The 17,953-nt window shown below is 50.6% G+C and overlaps 1 protein-coding gene across 1 annotated transcript in view; it reads left to right on the top strand.

Moving 5' to 3' along the window:
* Positions 1-17,833, top strand: part of LOC125629725 (uncharacterized) — a 30,808-nt gene extending 12,975 nt beyond the window's left edge. The window contains 5 exon segments of the mRNA XM_075123763.1: positions 2,236-2,528; positions 5,391-5,478; positions 16,018-16,125; positions 16,509-17,596; positions 17,598-17,833. Coding sequence (XP_074979864.1) covers positions 2,236-2,528; positions 5,391-5,478; positions 16,018-16,125; positions 16,509-17,596; positions 17,598-17,807 — 1,787 coding nt within the window. The 3' untranslated portion in view covers positions 17,808-17,833.
* The last annotated feature ends 120 nt before the right edge of the window (positions 17,834-17,953 follow it).

Genomic DNA, 17,953 nt, shown 5'->3' on the forward strand with positions numbered 1-17,953 from the left:
AACTCTGTATTAAAGAAGTTAATTAACTGCCTACACACGAGATTTTGCTTTTAAAAATTTTTTTGGTTAAAGGTGTGATTCTTCACACCTGGGCAAAACTCCCAAGAGGAACTTCTGAAGAATGCAAGCAAAATGCAGAACACACATTGTCAGAAAGCTATCAGGGGTAGGGCACTCACTCAAATACATGACGTATCTTTGGTGCAGTGGCGACCGCGTGTCCTCTTGAGTCACCCAGTTAGTTTGAGTGGAGATTGGTGGAAATACCCTGTCTTTTCACAGAGCCTTAGGGTATGTCTACACTGCAACTAATCCCAGGTTTAGTGGGGCCTTGGGTCTGCCAACCCTGTGTTTGGAACCCCAGGCTCGAGCATCTACACTGAATATCTGGGCTTCAGCATCCACTCAGCAGTTTGCAGGTCCGATTCCAACCAACCATATCCCAGGCTTCCTACTGCCTTCCCAAATTGTTTGTGGTGCAATGTTGGGAAAACGTGACTGTCCTCTCCACATGTCATGGCAAGTTGTTGCATCCCATGGACACGTCTTGATGAGCTCTCCTTGTGGTCTGTACGCTCCCAGTGTCCTGAACCAACAAAATGGAAGATTCGCCATTGGAAGAAATTCTCTTGCTCTTGGGTTTTTGCTCCTGTCTCACAAAATGGGCAGAGCTTCTGGGAAACGCTGGTGGACGTTCTGGCAGCATTTTCTGACCCACTGAACGCACCTGATAGAGCTAATGATGGTGCAGGAGGAGGAGGATGATACGGACATGAAATATTCAACTCATATAGGAGAAAGAAAAGGAGTACTTGTGGCACCTTAGAGACTAACCAATTTAAACCTGTCATATAGGAGAGTGGCGCAGCGGAAGAGTGCTGGGCCCATAACCCAGAGGTCGATGGATCGAAACCATCCTCTGCTACCTTGGTCAGGGGGAGGGATAGCTCAGTGGTTTGAGCATTGGCCTGCTAAACCCAGGGTTGTGAGTTCAATCCTTGAGGGGGCCATTAGGGATCTGGGGCCAAAAAAAATAAAAAATTGGACGATTTAGTTGGGGTTGGTCCTGCTTTGAGCAGGGAGTTGGACTAGTTGACCTCCTGAGGTCCCTTCCAACCCTGATATTCTATGATACCCATGGCTTTTGGTGTAGCTGCTGCTGTCCCCTCCGTAGGCCACTGGAGCACATTGGTGGGATCACATCGTCATGCAGACCTGGGGTGACCAGCGATGGGCGCAGAACTTTTGTGTGAAGAAAGCTAAATTTTTGGAGCTTTTTGAGCAGCTTGGCTTGATCCTCCAGCATCATGGCGCACACATGACAGCAGCCCTACTGGTCCAGAAGGGGCAGGGGTTGCCATGGAAAGTATGTAAGAGTCAGATTTGTCCTGTCCAGCTACTTTTAAGTCCTGGTTACATGGGCCACCCAACCATGGTGTTGGCCAAAGTGTTCCTGAGATGCATTGCATGGTACCATGGAGGGGACTCGGGCCATGGTGGGGGTGTAGTAGGAGCCTGCCCTCTTGTGGTGATTAATGAAAGCAGCCACTCAGACAGGTCTTTTTGCTGCACTCTGCCTTCCTCCCTCAACCAGCGTTCCTGTTCCAAGAACTGCAATGCAGTTGTTGGGAATCATTAGGAAAGGGAGAGATAGTAAGACATAAAATATCACATTGCCTCTGTATAAATCCAGGGTATGCCCATGTCTTGAATGCTGTATGCAGATGTGGTTGCCCCATCTCAGAAAAGATGTATTGGAATTGGAAAAGGCAACAAATGATGAGGGGCATGGAACAGCTTCTGTATGAGGAGAGATTAAAAAGACTGGGAGTTTTCAGCTGGGAAAAGAGGTGACTAAAGAGGGATATGATAGAGGTCTACAAAACCATGACGGGTGTGGAGAAAGTAAATAAGGAAGTGTTATTTACTCCTCTCATAACACAAGAACTAGGGGTCACCAAATGAAATGAATAGGCAGCAGGTTTAAAACAAACAAAAGGAAGTACTTCTTCACACGATGCACAGTCAACCTGTGGAACTCCTTGCCTGAGGATGTTGTGAAGGCCAAGACTATAACAGGGTTCAAAAAAGAACTAGATAAGTCCATGGAGGATAGGTCTGTCAATGGCTATTTGTCAGGGACGGTGTCCCTAGTGTCTGTTTGCTAGAAGCTGGGAATGGGCACCTGGGGACGAATCACTTGATGATGACCTGTTCTGTTCATTCCCTCTGAAGCACCTGGCATTGGCCACTGTTGGAAGACAGGACACTGGGCTAGATGGACCTTTGGTGTGACCCAGTGTGGCTGTTCTTATATCTGCTCCCATGCTGGAACCCTGTCCGCCAGCGCTGAAGCCTGCCTGTGCCTTTCCATTTGCCATGAATCCTTCCCTCTTTGGTATTGCACATGGTTGTTGGCCCTCTCCAGGATGTCAGCCATAAGTTCATTGTGGACACACTACCTCTGGGACAGGTCTGTGATGGTACAAAGACCCAAGTTTCTGCTGGAGTGTTCACGAGCTGCTGACGTATGACAGACAGGACAGGTCGAACTGCCTGCAAGCAGACATAAAACAAAACATTATTGTCTCAGTGATTCCAAAACGGCTCAGTGCAAAAGCTCAGAAAAAAAAAATACTGGTGGAATCTGAAAGAAGAATTGAATATTTTGTAAAACTGACCTTCAGTATAGTGTGAGAGGAATGCTGCAGATCCCAGAAACTCCATGGACACTACTGGGTTAATTGCAATGAAAAGAACATACAGAGAATGGTAACTTTAAAATAACAATTTTGCTTAAAATTGCAGAACATTTGGGGCTCTGGGGGAAGGGGGATGGCCATGACCTACTCCAGAGGCCTTCTCTATCATTTCAAGCATTGTACATTTTGGAGGATGTCATGGAGTCCCCGGGCGATGCTCTGGAACTGCTCCCCACGAAGCCAGTCAGGACTCTGGGGAAGTCTCCTCTCTGGGAGCAGCCTGTCTGCAGGACACACAGCTCACCCGGCTTCCACCTTCCTGGGTCTGACCTCGGAGCATTCAGCATCCTCTGCCCCTCCGTGCGCTTCCCACAGCCAGTCCGCCCAAGTGGGGTCCTGGGGAAGCCAGAGGGTCCTGCCCCCCAACTCTGCAGTCAGGTGTGACTCTCAGCTAGCCATTAAAACAGAGGTTTATTAGACGACAGGAATGTGGTCTAAAACAGAGCTTGTAGGTTCAGAGAACAGGACCCCTCAGCTGTGTCCATTTTGGGGGGCAGTGAGCCAGACAACTCCGTCTGCACTTCACTCCTCGTCCCCAGCCAGCGCCAAACTGAAACTCTCTCCAGCACCTCCTCCTCTGGGCTTTGTCCCTTTCCCGGGCCAGGAGGTCACCTGATTCCTTTGTTCTCCAACCCTTTAGCTCTCACCTTGCAGGGGGGAAGGGCCAGGCCATCAGTTGTCAGGAAATAGGGTGTCGGCCCTTCTCTGTGTCCAGACCCCTGCACACACCTGCCCTTTAGGGCTCTGCAATGATCATACACCCTTATCCCACCACCTAGATACTTAAGAACTGCATAGGGGAAACTGAGGCACCCCCACAATATTCAGAGAAAACATTAAGAACAGTCCCACTTCGTCACATCTCTCCCCCCTTCAAGACCGAACTGAGTAAGGTCACTTTAGCCAGTGACCTGGGGAAGTTCGACCCCACCAACGTTTCCATGCATGCCCCAGCATCTCTCCCATTCCCTAGCATTGGCTTGCATCAGCCCCACACCCCGCCCTGTGTCTGAGATGTCGGTGAACACTGTAAAGGCCTTGGCAAAGTCTGGGTTTACCAGATTTACTGGGCCCTGTATTAGAGCCTTCTTCAACGCACAGAGAGCCCTCTGGCACTGCTCAGTCCAGACCAGCTCGTCTGGCTTCCCCTTCAGTTGCAGTAAACTGCTTGCAAAGACTACCATGGGGATTCCTTTCCCTAGGGGATTTTCTACGTAACAATTCACCCTTCACAGAAATTCTGCCCTTAACCTCTTCACCTAGGGCTTGCTCTAGAGGAACACTTTCCTGAGCAACAACAGACTGTTTCTGGGACTTACTTACATCCAGAATTACCTCTGGCCTATCAGGTGGATTCCTACACAATCCCCTTTCAGGCAAACTTACAGACTTCCTAGATAAAAGGCTAGAAGCATTTGCCTTCCCTTTGCCACACACAAGTTCAGGAATCTTTTCCTTCTTGCGACAGGTTTCCACACCCTCAGTAGGTAACACAATCAAATCACCTTTCTGCTCTCCTTGTGCCCTGGCTAGGATCTCACCCTGATTAGACAGAGTTGCTACACCCTTTCCCAGCAACACACTAGCAACAGGCAAAATACAAGCACCAGAATTATCTGGTCTCTGGGATTTTGCTAGGACACTAACTGAATGCAACCTAGTTACAGGGCCATTCTCCCGAGCAGACACAAACTTAGGACCCTTCCCTTCCTAGGCTTTAGTTGAATCCAGAACCAACTCTGAGACAACTGCACTATTCTCAACCATCACAGGCTGAAAGGCCCCTTCTGTCTGCTCCACAGACAAAGAAGAGCCGGAGACACATTCTCCTTTCCCAGACACACAGCTTGGGATCTCATTCCGCTGGTCCCAGCACACAAGGCTGTTCACAGACAAGTGCTTGGAGATCAGGGTAGCTCCCTCCACAGGCAAGTCAATACCCCTGACAGTCACAGGCACGTTTCCTTCACTGTCCCAATTCTCCACCCAGCTAACAGGTAAGGTCCAGGGACACTCATCTTCCACCCTCCTCGCCTTCCCACCCTGCTGACTAGACACAGCCATCAGCTCACAAGGCTGCCTAGGCTCATCCAAACTTTCCTTACCAAGCACCTTGCCACTCCCAACAGATAAACTGCTGCTTCTTCTCACTACCCTGAGCTACTTCCAGCAAATCGCAGCTACCCTTCTCAGGTTCCCTTTTACAAGGTGTGCTCTCAAAGTTCTGTTGTCCTTCCCTTACCAACCTCTGCTTCCAAAAGGAACTAGATGTTAAATTCACTGAGAGACTACACGTCATATCCAAAGTGTCTAGAGATGAGAGTAGACCTGCCATCCTCGAGAGATTAACTACCCAGCTGTTCTGCTCTGCAGACTCAGCTACCCAGTCTTCCCTCTCACTGGCTGGGCCTGGGGTCACAGCCCCGCTGAGCCCTGTCCCTGGTAGCTCCATCCTTGCCGTGGACTCACTTCCCAGCAGCACCTCTGGACAAGGCAAACCTGGTTGGCAGCTGACCTGCCCTGCCTGTGGGTCCCCCCATTCATCTGGGGTCTTATCTTCCCCCTTGCTCAGCGCTGCCCTTGCTGTTCCAGTGGGGGCAGGCAGCGAGCTCTCTGCTCTCCTTACAGCATCAGAGCCAGCAGGAGCCTCATCTCAGTGTGCAAGGGGGTGGGGAGCATCTCTCTGTCCCACCCAGCCCCACGAGTCTGGTTACAGGTAGGCAGGTATCCTGAGCTTAGCAGCTCCTCCCTCCTGCCAGCCAGGTCATTTGCATTTTCACTGACAATTTCCATCTTAGCCAATTGGTTCCCTGGATTCAAATTCAAACCCCTGGCCGTTACAGGAGCAGGGCCTGGATCCTGTCCCAAAGAGACACAGTCACTCCCCAACAGGGTCTCACAGCCGATATCCTGGAGAACCCCAACGACTAGCCAGCCCGACCCCTTCTGTGTCCGCACAGGGATCTGGGCCATAGGCAGGGCAAGGGGCTTCGTCCCTGGGACTTTCACCCAGCTCACACAGCCCCTCAGCATCTGGTTGGGCTGCACCATCCGGGGCCTGACAATAGTTCTCTCTGTCCCAGCATCTCGCCACCCCAGGAATGTCTCCCCATTGACCATCACCTTCCGCTCCCACTGGGGGTCCAAGGGGCCTGGCCCCAGGAGACTCCACACAGACATATAGGTTGGGGTCAGGAGTGGGAACCTGTCCACTTCCCCACCCATCTGGCTGACGGAATCTACGGCCTTGGGACCCAGCAAGGGAGCTAGACACCGGGGCTTTTCTGCAGAGTCCCCCTTCGTTCAAATCTCGAGCCTGCTCAAAGGCAGTGGGGTGGCATCCACATCCCCCCCTCCTTAACCAGGGGCAGCAATTTAGTCTTGAGGTTCCCTGCGGAACTGGCCCCCCGGGGTCTATCCCCACTCACCCCTGGGAGGTCCCCTAGGCCTCTCCGCTCCACCACCACCAGTTCATGCTGCTGCTGCTTCTGCAGCTCTTTCTTGGGCTCTCTCGGACTCAGCTCCCATCCCGTCCATTCCCCTGATGGGGAACCCGATCGGGAAGACCCTCGTCTGGGCGGGGACAGGTGTCTTGGGGTGCCTGGCTACCACTCCAGCTGCTCCCAGATCCTGCTATAGCCCCATTTGGGGTCAGGAATCTGCTCCTTAGAGCGGTCATCCTCCTCCAGCTGCACAATTAACTGTACTTTGGTGAACTTTCCAACGTGTAACCCTCGCTTTCTGCACAGGGTTACAATGTCCTTCTTAAGGAGACGGTGACAGGCCATCACTCCGCCCTTCCCAAGTTGCTGTGGACTCACAGGCCTGTGTGCTCTCAGCTCCCCACGGTTTCCAGGGAGAACCCCTAGTGTGCCAGCCCTTCTCGCGGTCACCTCCTCTTTGCCAGGGTCGAGCTGCAGACTCCTCCGCCGCTGGGACAGCTTGCTGCAATCCCCAGAGGAACCCTGTTATTGCAAAAGTCCTTCTCTCTCCCAGGGCCAAGCCACAGGCTCCTCCACCCCTGAGACTGGTCACCACAGTCCCCAGGGGGACCCCATTACTGCAGAGTCCTTCTCGCTGGTCACACACTCCAGGGGTTAACTGCCCCCCGAAACCGCTCCTCTCTGAGCCTTCAGCACACCTGGTCCCCGTCAGTCCCCCTTCGTTTTGCTGCTCCCCCATCACTTACTACAGGAAGCACCATCCACGGGGTGCAGTACATCCCACCTCTGCCACTAGTTGTCACGGAGTCCCCGGCGATGCTCTGGAACTGCTCCCTACGCAGCCAGGGAGGACTCTGGCGAAGTCTCCTTTCTGTGAGCAGACTGTCTGCAGGACACACAGCTCACACAGCTTTCACCTTCCTGGGTCTGACCTCGGAGCATTCAGCCTCCCCTGCCCCTCCGTGCGCTTCCCACAGCCAGTCCGCCCAGGCGGGGTCCTGGGGAAGCCAGAGGGTCCTGCCCCCCAACTCCACAGTCAGACGTGACTCTCAGCCAGCCAGTAAAACAGAGGTTTATTAGACGACAGGAACGTGGTCTAAAACAGAGCTTGTAGGTACAGAGAACAGGACCCCTCAGCTGTGTCCATTTTGGGGGGCAGTGAGCCAGACAACCATGTCTGCACTTCACTCCTCATCCCCAGCCAGCGCCAAACTGAAACTCCCTCCAGTCCTTCCTCTTCTTTGTCCCTTTCCCGGGCCAGGAGGTCACCAGATTCCTTTGTTCTCCTACCCTTTAGCTCTCACCTTGCAGGGGCGATGGTCCAGGCCATCAGTTGCCAGGAAACAGGGTGTTGGCCATTCTCTGTGTCCAGACCCCTGCACACACCTGCCCTCTAGGGCTCTGCAACGATCATACACCCTTATCCCACCATCTAGATACTTAAGAACTGATTAGGGGAAACTGAGGCACCCCCACAATATTCAGAGAAAACATTAAGAACATAGAATCATAGAATATCAGGGTTGGAAGGGACCCCAGAAGGTCATCTAGTCCAACCCCCTGCTCGAAGCAGGACCAATTCCCAGTTAAATCATCCCAGGCAGGGCTTTGTCAAGCCTGACCTTAAAAACCTCTAAGGAAGGAGATTCTACCACCTCCCTAGGTAACGCATTCCAGTGTTTCACCACCCTCTTAGTGAAAAAGTTTTTCCTAATATCCAATCTAAACCTCCCCCACTGCAACTTGAGACCATTACTCCTCGTTCTGTCATCTGCTACCATTGAGAACAGTCTAGAGCCATCCTCTTTGGAACCCCCTTTCAGGTAGTTGAAAGCAGCTATCAAATCCCCCCTCATTCTTCTCTTCTGCAGGCTAAACAATCCCAGCTCCCTCAGCCTCTCCTCATAACTCATGTGTTCCAGACCCCTTATCATTTTTGTTGCCCTTCGCTGGACTCTCTCCAATTTATCCACATCCTTCTTGAAGTGTGGGGCCCAAAACTGGACACAGTACTCCAGTACTTGTTAGCCGACGGCCAAGGATGTTTGGTGAGGTGCCAGCTATGCCCGTTTATACCATCCGTGACTTTAACCGCTAGGACGCACTGTCCCTTCGCGGCGGGCAGCCCGGGCTAGGCTGACGGATGCCCCAAGGTCCTAACCACCCGTGACTTTAACTGCTAGAGCTCAGAGCTCCTTCGCAGCGGGCAGTCAATACTGACTGACAGGTGCCCCAATGGCAGCACTAAGAGCCTCTCCACACCCGTGACTTTAACTGCTAGAGCTCAGAGCTCCTTCGCAGCGGGCAGCCAGGATTGACTGACAGGTGCCCCAAGAGTTTGCCCCGTGGAGGCGGCACAACTCAACGCTAGGCTCTTAGTACTCTCACCTAATGGCCAGGCTTTAGAGCCAAAACGGCTGAGGTTCTTTAATTGTGTTGGCTGCTTTACAGTAAACCAGAGAAAACAAGACAGGCTTATGTACAAATGGTTACCAAAATTTATTAAGCTAGATTCTAATCATGTGGTTACAAAATTGCTAGTGCCTACTTATTTAAATGTAGAGATGTTACACACACAAACAAGTTACAAAACTGAAGCCACAATCCCAAAGAAAGAAAACAAAGTATAGAGCTCTATTTCAAAATATGTGTACACTAAAGATAGGAGATCAGGTGTGGGTGCTTCTTACCCTCCTTGCATCTCTCGATTCCAGCGGTGCCAAGCCAGGATCGGTCACTCAATTCCGCGGAAAGACGAATAAGGGACAAGGCGTAAGGACCCTCTTAGCTGCAGAAGCCTTGGGAGGCTGTCACTTATCTGACCAGCAGATAGATAGTGAAAAGCACTCAAAAATCATGGTGCTGTAGGTCCCCTACTTATACCTCTGTACTCCTTTATTCTCTTTCTCCTTTCTTATGCCAAATTGAGGCTGGTCTGTCTGGGTGACGCCAGCTTTCGCAAGAGTAGTTTACACTTGCAAAGGAGAGAAACAATAAGTTTCGACTACTGGACATTTCTTTTATCAGGGTAAATATTTTCCCACCTAGGATGTTGATGTGTGTGCATCACGCTATTTAGTAGGGGCTAAGAGCCATGTCTGTCACAGGGCCTCTGCCTGCTGTGAGCTTAATCGTTGTATCTGCTCCCAGAGGCACATTGTAGCAGCACACCTGTGCTTTTCACAGCTTCAAAGGCTGTGCTGGAATATATGTTAAGTGCCCTGTTCCGGCTTCCTCCTGTGTTTCCAGCAATGCTGGTCTGGGGGGGGGGGGGGGGGGGGCTGTCTGTCTGGCTACAGTACTCCAAAACAGTCCCACTTCGTCACAGACGACACAACAGTTCTTGTGGTTCCTGAATGGCAAAGAGAGATTTTATTCCATGTCTTTGGTGGCAAGCCAGCTATGTATGCCATCAAAGTATGCCAATTTATTGTGACTGAACAGCACATCTGTATGGGAAGTGGGCTGATCCACTACTGAGGACACCCTGGCAAATATACCTTTCTGGGAAATGTGACTCTATGTCTTGAGTGCCTGATACAGGAAAAGTTTGCAGCACTTGGGACTGGGGAAAAATTTGTGCGGGAATCAGCAGGATACCATGTTAATATCTGCATGCCTTATGGCCTCCCGCTGGCTTTGAATACAGGCTTTTATGGCTACATACAAACACATAAACTATGAGGGACTCACAAGGAACTCTGCAGAAACCCCCCTCCTATTGCTGGACCCCTCAGCTGTGTTTCAGAGAAATGGTTTTGTCACCCAGGGACTCCATTGAGCTAAAATGGACTCCATTTCAGCTTCCCACCCCGTACAGTTCACTGTTTGCAGGTGGCTGTCTTCACAGTGGGGCTGGGACAGAGCACCCCACTGACAGAGAAGGCAATATCAGGTTTTTATTTTTAACACCTTAGCAAGAATGAGTTTCTAGTAAAGTTTTATTTTTAATGCTTGTTTCAGTGTTTTTGCTTCCCAGTCTCCAGTTTGAATTGCACGTGGTGGTGGAGGGGGCAGGGGGAGACCAAGGTGTGCTGGTGGTGGTGGAAGTAAAGGCCAGGGTGGGTGCTCCAGGAAATGGGGGTGCTAGTAATGTAGGAGGGGAGACAAGGGGCACTTTTTGGCCCTGTGGGTGGGAGGTGGGAGCAAGGACTGCTTGGGAGAGTGGGATGCAAAATGGTTGGGGACATAGACTCTGGGGCTTGAGCACCCATGGAAAAAAATGGGAGGGGGGGGCTCAGCACATGCCAGGCACAGCTGTGGGGTGGCCCCAGGGCTGGCCCCAGATCAGCTATTCGGCAGCTGGCGGGAGGTGCTCCAGGGAGGGCGGAGAGGAGCCAGTGGGGGGCAGGGGGACCTTGGGGGAGGAGGCTGTGAGGAGCAAATGAAGGACAGGCAGGGAAGGGGGCTGGGGGAGGGAGTGGAGCAAGGTGGGAAGAGGTGGGGTATGGGCGGGGCCCCAGGAGAAGTGTGTTGCGGGGGGCTTTGGGGTGGAGCACCCACCGGGAAAAATAGAAGTCAGTGCCTATGGTTGGTGAGCAGGAAATTTGGGATAACTGGTAGTGAGCAGGGCTGCAAGACATGGGAAAGGAGGAGCCAATATAAGGAGTGACTGCTTGCGGGGTCCCAGGAGATGGAGAGGGCTGGGAGGAAGGGGTGTGGGTGTATTAGTGAGTGACAGGGCTAGCTGAATCTCCATCCCCTTCCTCAGCTCTTTGAGACCCCCACCCCAGTCAGGCCTTGTGCCTTTCTCTCTCCTGGAGTGGAATTCCGCAAGTCTCCTGTTCCTAGGCCAGGCCCTGGGCTACAATACCCGACAGATGAATCCAGCCTGAGTGCAGACACCTTCGTCAGTCTGCAATCATTTGTGTACAGTAACAAATCAGCTTTCTTCACGCCAAAGTCATGTCTATTTTGCAGTAGAAATCAAGGGTAAGAGAAAAAAGGATTTAAAAATAACAATCTTCACGCCTGCTTGTCTTACCCTGGTGGTCAGCTAGGCAGGTGTGACCCAGTGGGAATTGGGGTGATAGTTTTATGATGCTGATGTCTGCCTCAGTTTCCCTGTGTACTTTTGTCAAGGTTCCTTCCCCACTCTGAACTCTAGGGTACAGATGTGGGGACCTGCATGAAAGACCCCCTAAGCTTATTCTTACCAGCTTAGGTTAAAAACTTCCTCAAGGTACAAACTTTGCCTTGTCCTTGAACCCTATGCTGCCACCACCAAGCGTGTTAAACAAAGAACAGGGAAAGATTCCACTTGGAGACGTCTTCCCCAAAATACCCCCCAAACCCTACACTCCCTTTCCTGGGAAGGCTTGATAAAAATCCTCGCCAATTTGTACAGGTGAACACAGACCCAAACCCTTCGATCTTAAGAACAATGAAAAATCAATCAGGTTCCTAAAAGAAGAATTTTAATTAAAGAAAAGGTCAAAGAATCACCCCTGTAAAATCAGGATGGTAAATACCTTAAGGGTAATCATATTCAAAACATAGAGATTCCCTCTAGGCAAAACCTTAAGTCACAAAAAGACACAAAAACAGGAATACACATTCCCTCCAGCACGGCTTATTTTACCAGCCATTAAACAAAAGGAAATCTAACGCATTTCTAGCTAGATTACTTACTAACTAACTAACAGAAGTTCTGAGACTGCATTCCTGATCTGTTCCTGGCAAAAGCATCACACAGACAGACAGACCCTTTGTTTCTCCCTCCTCCAGCTTTGAAAGTATCTTGTCTCCTAATTGGTCATTTTGGTCAGGTGCCAGCGAGGTTATCTTAGCTTCTTAAAGCTTCTTCTTTTACAGGTGGAAGGGTTTTGCCTCTGGCCAGGAGGGATTTTATAGCACTGTGGACACAAAGGTGGTTACCCTTCCCTTTATTTTTATGACAACTTTGCATTGCTACCTGGGGTGAAAAAAATATTGCTCTGCTCTTGGGGCAGGACTGGAGATTTGAGTTGTTTGCATCAGGTAGCTGGCTGGGGTGCGCCGAATGGGTCATTAAAGGTCACGCTGAAGCTGACCCAGATCAATGCAGAATCCAAAGAGACCAAGTCACCTCCCATGGCCAGGACATTTCTACATGGCAACAACCAAGTGCGAGGAAAGAGAATCCCCCGCCCCCTCCTCTCAGCAGGGAAGCAGAGTATCGGGCTGAGCTGGAGAAGAAAGAGGAAAGGGGGCAGGCGACTGGGCTCTCTCCTGGCACTGTCAGAGAGACTGACATGGATTCCAAACCAACTTGCTGGCTCCTTGCACTGGCCTGGCCAGTACGGACCCTGCCTTAACTTTTGCTGCTCTAGACTAAACTAGGCTGAAACGTAGACCAGACCCTGTGGATCCGTGAGAGCAGATGTAACTTCTTCAGACACCCCATTGGCCCCCCCGTGTCTCTGTCTCTTTCCGCTTTCCAACTACTTGAGGTGGACTTCCTTTTTACCCCGCTCCAGTTTGGCCCTGCTCATCTAACCCAGTTCTGCAAGTTAGCTGGAGCTGGGAGGTAGAACAGGCAATGCTGATAATTCCTGCATTGTCTCATAACAATTTTCAAGTGTTTGCCAAAGGGTGGCTAATTTTGAGCCATTATTCTTCTCTTCCTGCTTGTTTTCCATACAGCCTCCCCCCCCCATTACATTGAACCAGCATATGCATACATTAGTTGTCCCAATAGCCAGGTCAATGTACAGTATTCAACAATATTACAGAGCAGCTCCAACTCCCATCTCAGGGGTTTGGAGCGACAGGGGAGGGCCCTACCAAATTCACGGCCATGAAAAATATGTCACGTACGGTGAAATCCCGTCTCCCCTGTGAAATCTGGGTATTGTAGGGGGGCTCTAGAACTGGGCAGCTAGAGAGAAGTAGTTGCTGGCCAGGCACCCAGCTCTGAAGGCAGCACAGAAGTAAGGGTTGCAATACTGTGGGCTCACTACAATAGCCTTGGGACACCCCACCCATGATGCTCTTTTGGGTCAGGACCCCTATGGTTACAACACCATGAAATTTAAGATTTCAATATCTGACACAGGGGAAATCAAGGTTTTTAAAATGCTCAGACTGTGAAATTTATGAAAATGAACCATGAATTTGGTAGGGCCCTAGATATAGGATTAAGGGACACATGGGAAAGGGAGAGGGGCTGTTCGTTGGGAGTGAGTGGAGGGGAGGTCTGGGGGGATCTGGAGCTGCCAGGATCCTACCCCATTAATACAGAGTCCCTACAGAGCCCTCACTGATTTAGGGGCTGCGCCCCATTCTTCTTACTGTCCCATTTCACTTTATTTTATCTACATTTTCAAATATTATTGTTTTCACTCTTCTTTATCCATTGCTGAGTGCCCACCCACCACCACACTTGCCTCTTCCCTGCCTACTGTGTTCCTAGCCACCATTTCTCAGACCTTCCATTCCTCCCAGCCACAAGATGACCCCTTCCCTGCGAAAAGTGGGCTATCTTGGCCATGTTCTAGGTTGGGAGTGACTCTGGGGATGCAGAAGATCGTCCTTCCTCCTCCCTATCTGCAGCATCTCTCTTGGCTCTTTGAGTCAGTCCCGCCTGATGTCACATGGCCCAATTCCTATTAGAATCATAGAAGATTAGGGTTGGAAGGGACCTCAGGAGGTATCCAGTCCAAGCCCTGCTCAAAGCAGGACCAAACCCAACTAAATCATCCCAGTCAGAGCTTTGTCAGCCGGGCCTTAAAAACCTCTAAGGATGGAGATTCCACCACCTTACTAGGTAACCCATTCCAGTGCTTCGCCAGCTCCCTAGGGAAATAGTGTTTCCTAATATCCAATCTAGACCTCTCCCACTGCAACTTGAGATCATTATTCCTTGTTCAGTCATCTGCTACCACTGAGAACAGCCTAGTTCCATCCTCTTTGGGACCCCCCTTCAGGTGGTTGAAGGCAGCTATCAAATCCCCCCTCAATCTTCTCTTCTGCAGATTAAATAATCCCAGTTCCCTCAGCCTCTCCTCGTAAGTCATGTGTTCCAGTCTCCTAATCATTTTCGTTGCTATCCGCTGGACGCTCTCCAATGTGTCCACATCCTTCTGTAGTGGGGAGCCCAAAACTGGACGCAATACTCCAGATGTGGCCTCACCAGTGCTGAATAGAGGGGAACGATCACTTCCCTCAATCTGCTGGCAATGCTCCTACTAATACAGCCCAATATGCCATTAGCCTTCTTGGCAACAAGGGCACACTGCTGACTCCTATCCAGCTTCTGGTCCACTGTAACCCCTAGGTCCTTTTCTGCAGAACTGCTGCTTAGCCAGTCAGTCCCCAGCCTGTAGCGGTGCATGGGATTCTTCCATCCTAAGTGCAGGACTCTGTTGTCCTTGTTGAACCTCATCAGATTTCTTTTGGCCTAATCCTCCAATTGCCTAGGTCACTCTGGACCCTATCCTTCCCCTCCAGTGTATCTACCGTGTCATCCGTGAACTTGCTGAGGGGGCAATCCATCCCATCATCCAGATCATTAATATTGTTCAAATTCTCCTTTTCCATGGGATGGATATTTATCCATCCCATCATACAGATCATAGAATCATAGAATATCAGGGTTGGAAGGTACCTCAGGAGGTCATCTAGTCCAACCCCCTGCTCAAAGCAGGACCAATCCCCAATTAAATCATCCCAGCCAGGGCTTTGTCAAGCCTGACCTTAAAAACTTCTAAGGAAGGAGATTCTACCACCTCCCTAGGTAATGCATTCCAGTGTTTCACCACCCTCCTAGTGAAGAAGTTTTTCCTAATATCCAACCTAAACTTCCCCCACTGCAACTTGAGACCATTACTCCTTGTCCTGTCCTCTTCCACCACTGAGAATAGTCTAGAACCATCCTCTCTGGAATCACCTCTCAGGTAGTTGAAAGCAGCTATCAAATCCCCTCTCATTCTTCTCTTCTGTAGACTAAACAATCCCAGTTCCCTCAGCCTCTCCTCATAAGTCATGTGTTCCAGACCCCTAATCATCCAGACCCCTAATCATGAATATTTTTTATATTCTCCTTTTCCAGAGGAACTAGAGTCTGTTGCTCCTGAATTATAGCATCTAATTCCCCAGCCTTCTCCAGACCCTGGGGGATTTCCAGACTCCCTCCCATTTTGTCTGACTTGCTAGAGTCCTTTGCTAGAGCCCCCCAGCCCAGCCCGCCCCTTCTGCCTGAGATCCTTCCCCTTTCCTCTGCCGAATCCCAGAGGCGCCGAAATGCACTGGCTCCAGCTCCCCGGAGTCTCTGCCTGCAGCCTGGGCCCCGCCTTGCCCCAGCCCAGGGCCCGGGCCACAGGGGAAGAGCCCCAGAGGAGGAAGCCTGGGGGCAGACTGTGGGTTCAGCCTCCCCTGCCCTGTGATACCTGCCGCCCATGCCTCATTCCTCAAGACGTGCTTTCCTGACATCTAATGTTCCTGAGATACCGTGCTCACTCCCTCCTATTGCTTAGTCTGCTGACTCCCACCAACCCATGCTCGCTGTTCCCAGCTTCCCTGCAACTCTATTTCTCTTTCTCAGAATGAAGCAGGAGGTTTCCTTGCCTGCTGCCATCTTCCCCTTCTAGGCTGTGGAGTTACAGTCTCTGTGTTCTAGGCCCCCCTTTGAGGAGGATTGTCGGGTGGTGTGTTTTCCCAGCAGAGATGGAGTTAGTTAAATCCCTCTTTCAGCAGAGCCTCCGACACGTTTGAGCCTCTGGGGAGCTGGCCCCAGCATATTGCAACTTCCGAATGGGCTGGGGTTAAAATAAACAAATTTTTGTGTGTGACAAATCTCCCACGAACCCACTGGATTTCTTTTCCCTCTGCAGAGTTCCCAGTTTTCAAACCTGATGCAATCTCCCATCTGAAACAAGAGGATGAGCCGGGGGTCCCAGAGATCTCTGATTCAGAGGAGAGCCTCAGGGGTGCATACACAGGTGAGGAATCATGAAATCAATTCAAAACCTGTCCGTGTCTGAAGGACACAGCTTGGGATTCCCGACAGAGACCTTGTGAGTTCTCCAAGTTCAGGATTGTCCCCAGCAGGTTTGTATCCTCAGGGCAGATGTTGCTCATGACTTCCTACCCATCCTGAGTGACACCTGGCAGTAGCTCCCTCCTTGACCTCCCTTCCCCCTGAGTGTTTCAATGGGATTTACAGGAAGGATTGATCCCCTCCTGTCCCGTGGGAAAGACTTTGGGGAAATTCAGTTCCTGATTAATTTCCATCTCTCCAGCACTTGTTTTGGTTTGCTCTCCCCTTTTCCATCCCTGTTTCTGAGGCGTCTCTCTCTGTCGCAGCAGGTGCTGGGCTGGTGAGTGAGGACGAGGAGAAGAAACCTCCTCAGGGCGTTGCTGCCAGTGGTACCTCAGGAGGATGCGTCCCGGAGTCATGGGCAGAGAGAAGGTCGTGAGAATCAGCACAGGCCAGAGAGGAGGCAGGGAAACAAGCCAAGGGAGAAAACAAAGAGCTCCATTCATTTTTGGAGACCTCACAAGTACCTTGAGGAAACCACAGCCCAGCACAAAATCCACACAAGAGGGAGAAATAACCCATGCAGTGAGTGTGGGAAAAGCTTCAGGAGACGCTCTGACCTTATTAAACATCAGAGAATCCACACAGGGGAGAGACCTTATGAGTGTTGGGAGTGCGGGAAAAACTTCACTCGCAGCTCAAACCTCAGTGCACATCAGAGGATCCACACAGGAGAGAGGCCCTATGAATGCAGCAAGTGCGGGAAAAGCTTCATTTGGCGCTCAAGCCTTATTACACATGAGAGAATACACACAGGGGAGAGACCTTATGGGTGCTGCGAGTGCGGGAAAAAATTCATTGAGAGCTCAAAGCTTAGGAAACATCAGCGAATCCACATGGGAGACAGTCCTTATGAATGCTGCGAGTGTGGGAAAAACTTCACTCAGAGCTCAGACCTCATTGCACATCAGAGGATCCACACAGGAGAGAGACTCTATGAGTGCTGGGAGTGCGGGAAAAACTTCACTCGCAGCTCAAACCTCAGTGCACATCAGAGGATCCACACAGGAGAGAGACCCTATAAATGCAGCAAGTGCGGGAAAAGCTTCATTTGGCGCTCAAGCCTTATTACACATGAGAGAATACACACAGGGGAGAGACCTTATGGGTGCTGCGAGTGCGGGAAAAAATTCATTGAGAGCTCAAAGCTTAGGAAACATCAGCGAATCCACATGGGAGACAGCCCTTATGAATGCTGTGAGTGTGGGAAAAACTTCACTCAGAGCTCAGACCTCATTGCACATCAGAGGATCCACACAGGAGAGAGACCCTATGAGTGCTTTGAGTGCGGGAAAAGCTTTGCTCGGAGCTCAGACCTTATGAGACATCAGAGGATTCATGTAGGAGCCAGACCTTATGAGTGCCGTGAGTGTGGGAAAAACTTTTGCTCGCGGCTCAGACCTTATTAGACATCAGAGGGTCCACACAGCTTAGAGACCCTACAGATGCTCTGAGTGTGGGAAAGCTTGTCTCAGAACTCAGCCCTTACTTATCATCAGAGAATTTGCAAGGGAAATAAACACCACAAGAACTTTATCAAGGGCTGACAACAGGTTTTTTTTCCTCTTTACTAATTTTTGCTAATTTCCTCATAAAAGCTCTTTGAACTATTTGCTTCACATGGTCTCTTGGGTCCCCTAGGTGGGTTGCCCGTTTTTCTCTTTTGTAGCTCACCATTCTTTGGAATTAATCCTCTGCTCCATTCTATCAACAACTTTATTCTGCATGTT

Source organism: Caretta caretta, chromosome 28, assembly GCF_965140235.1.
Source record: "Caretta caretta isolate rCarCar2 chromosome 28, rCarCar1.hap1, whole genome shotgun sequence".
NCBI lineage: Eukaryota > Metazoa > Chordata > Testudines > Cheloniidae > Caretta > Caretta caretta.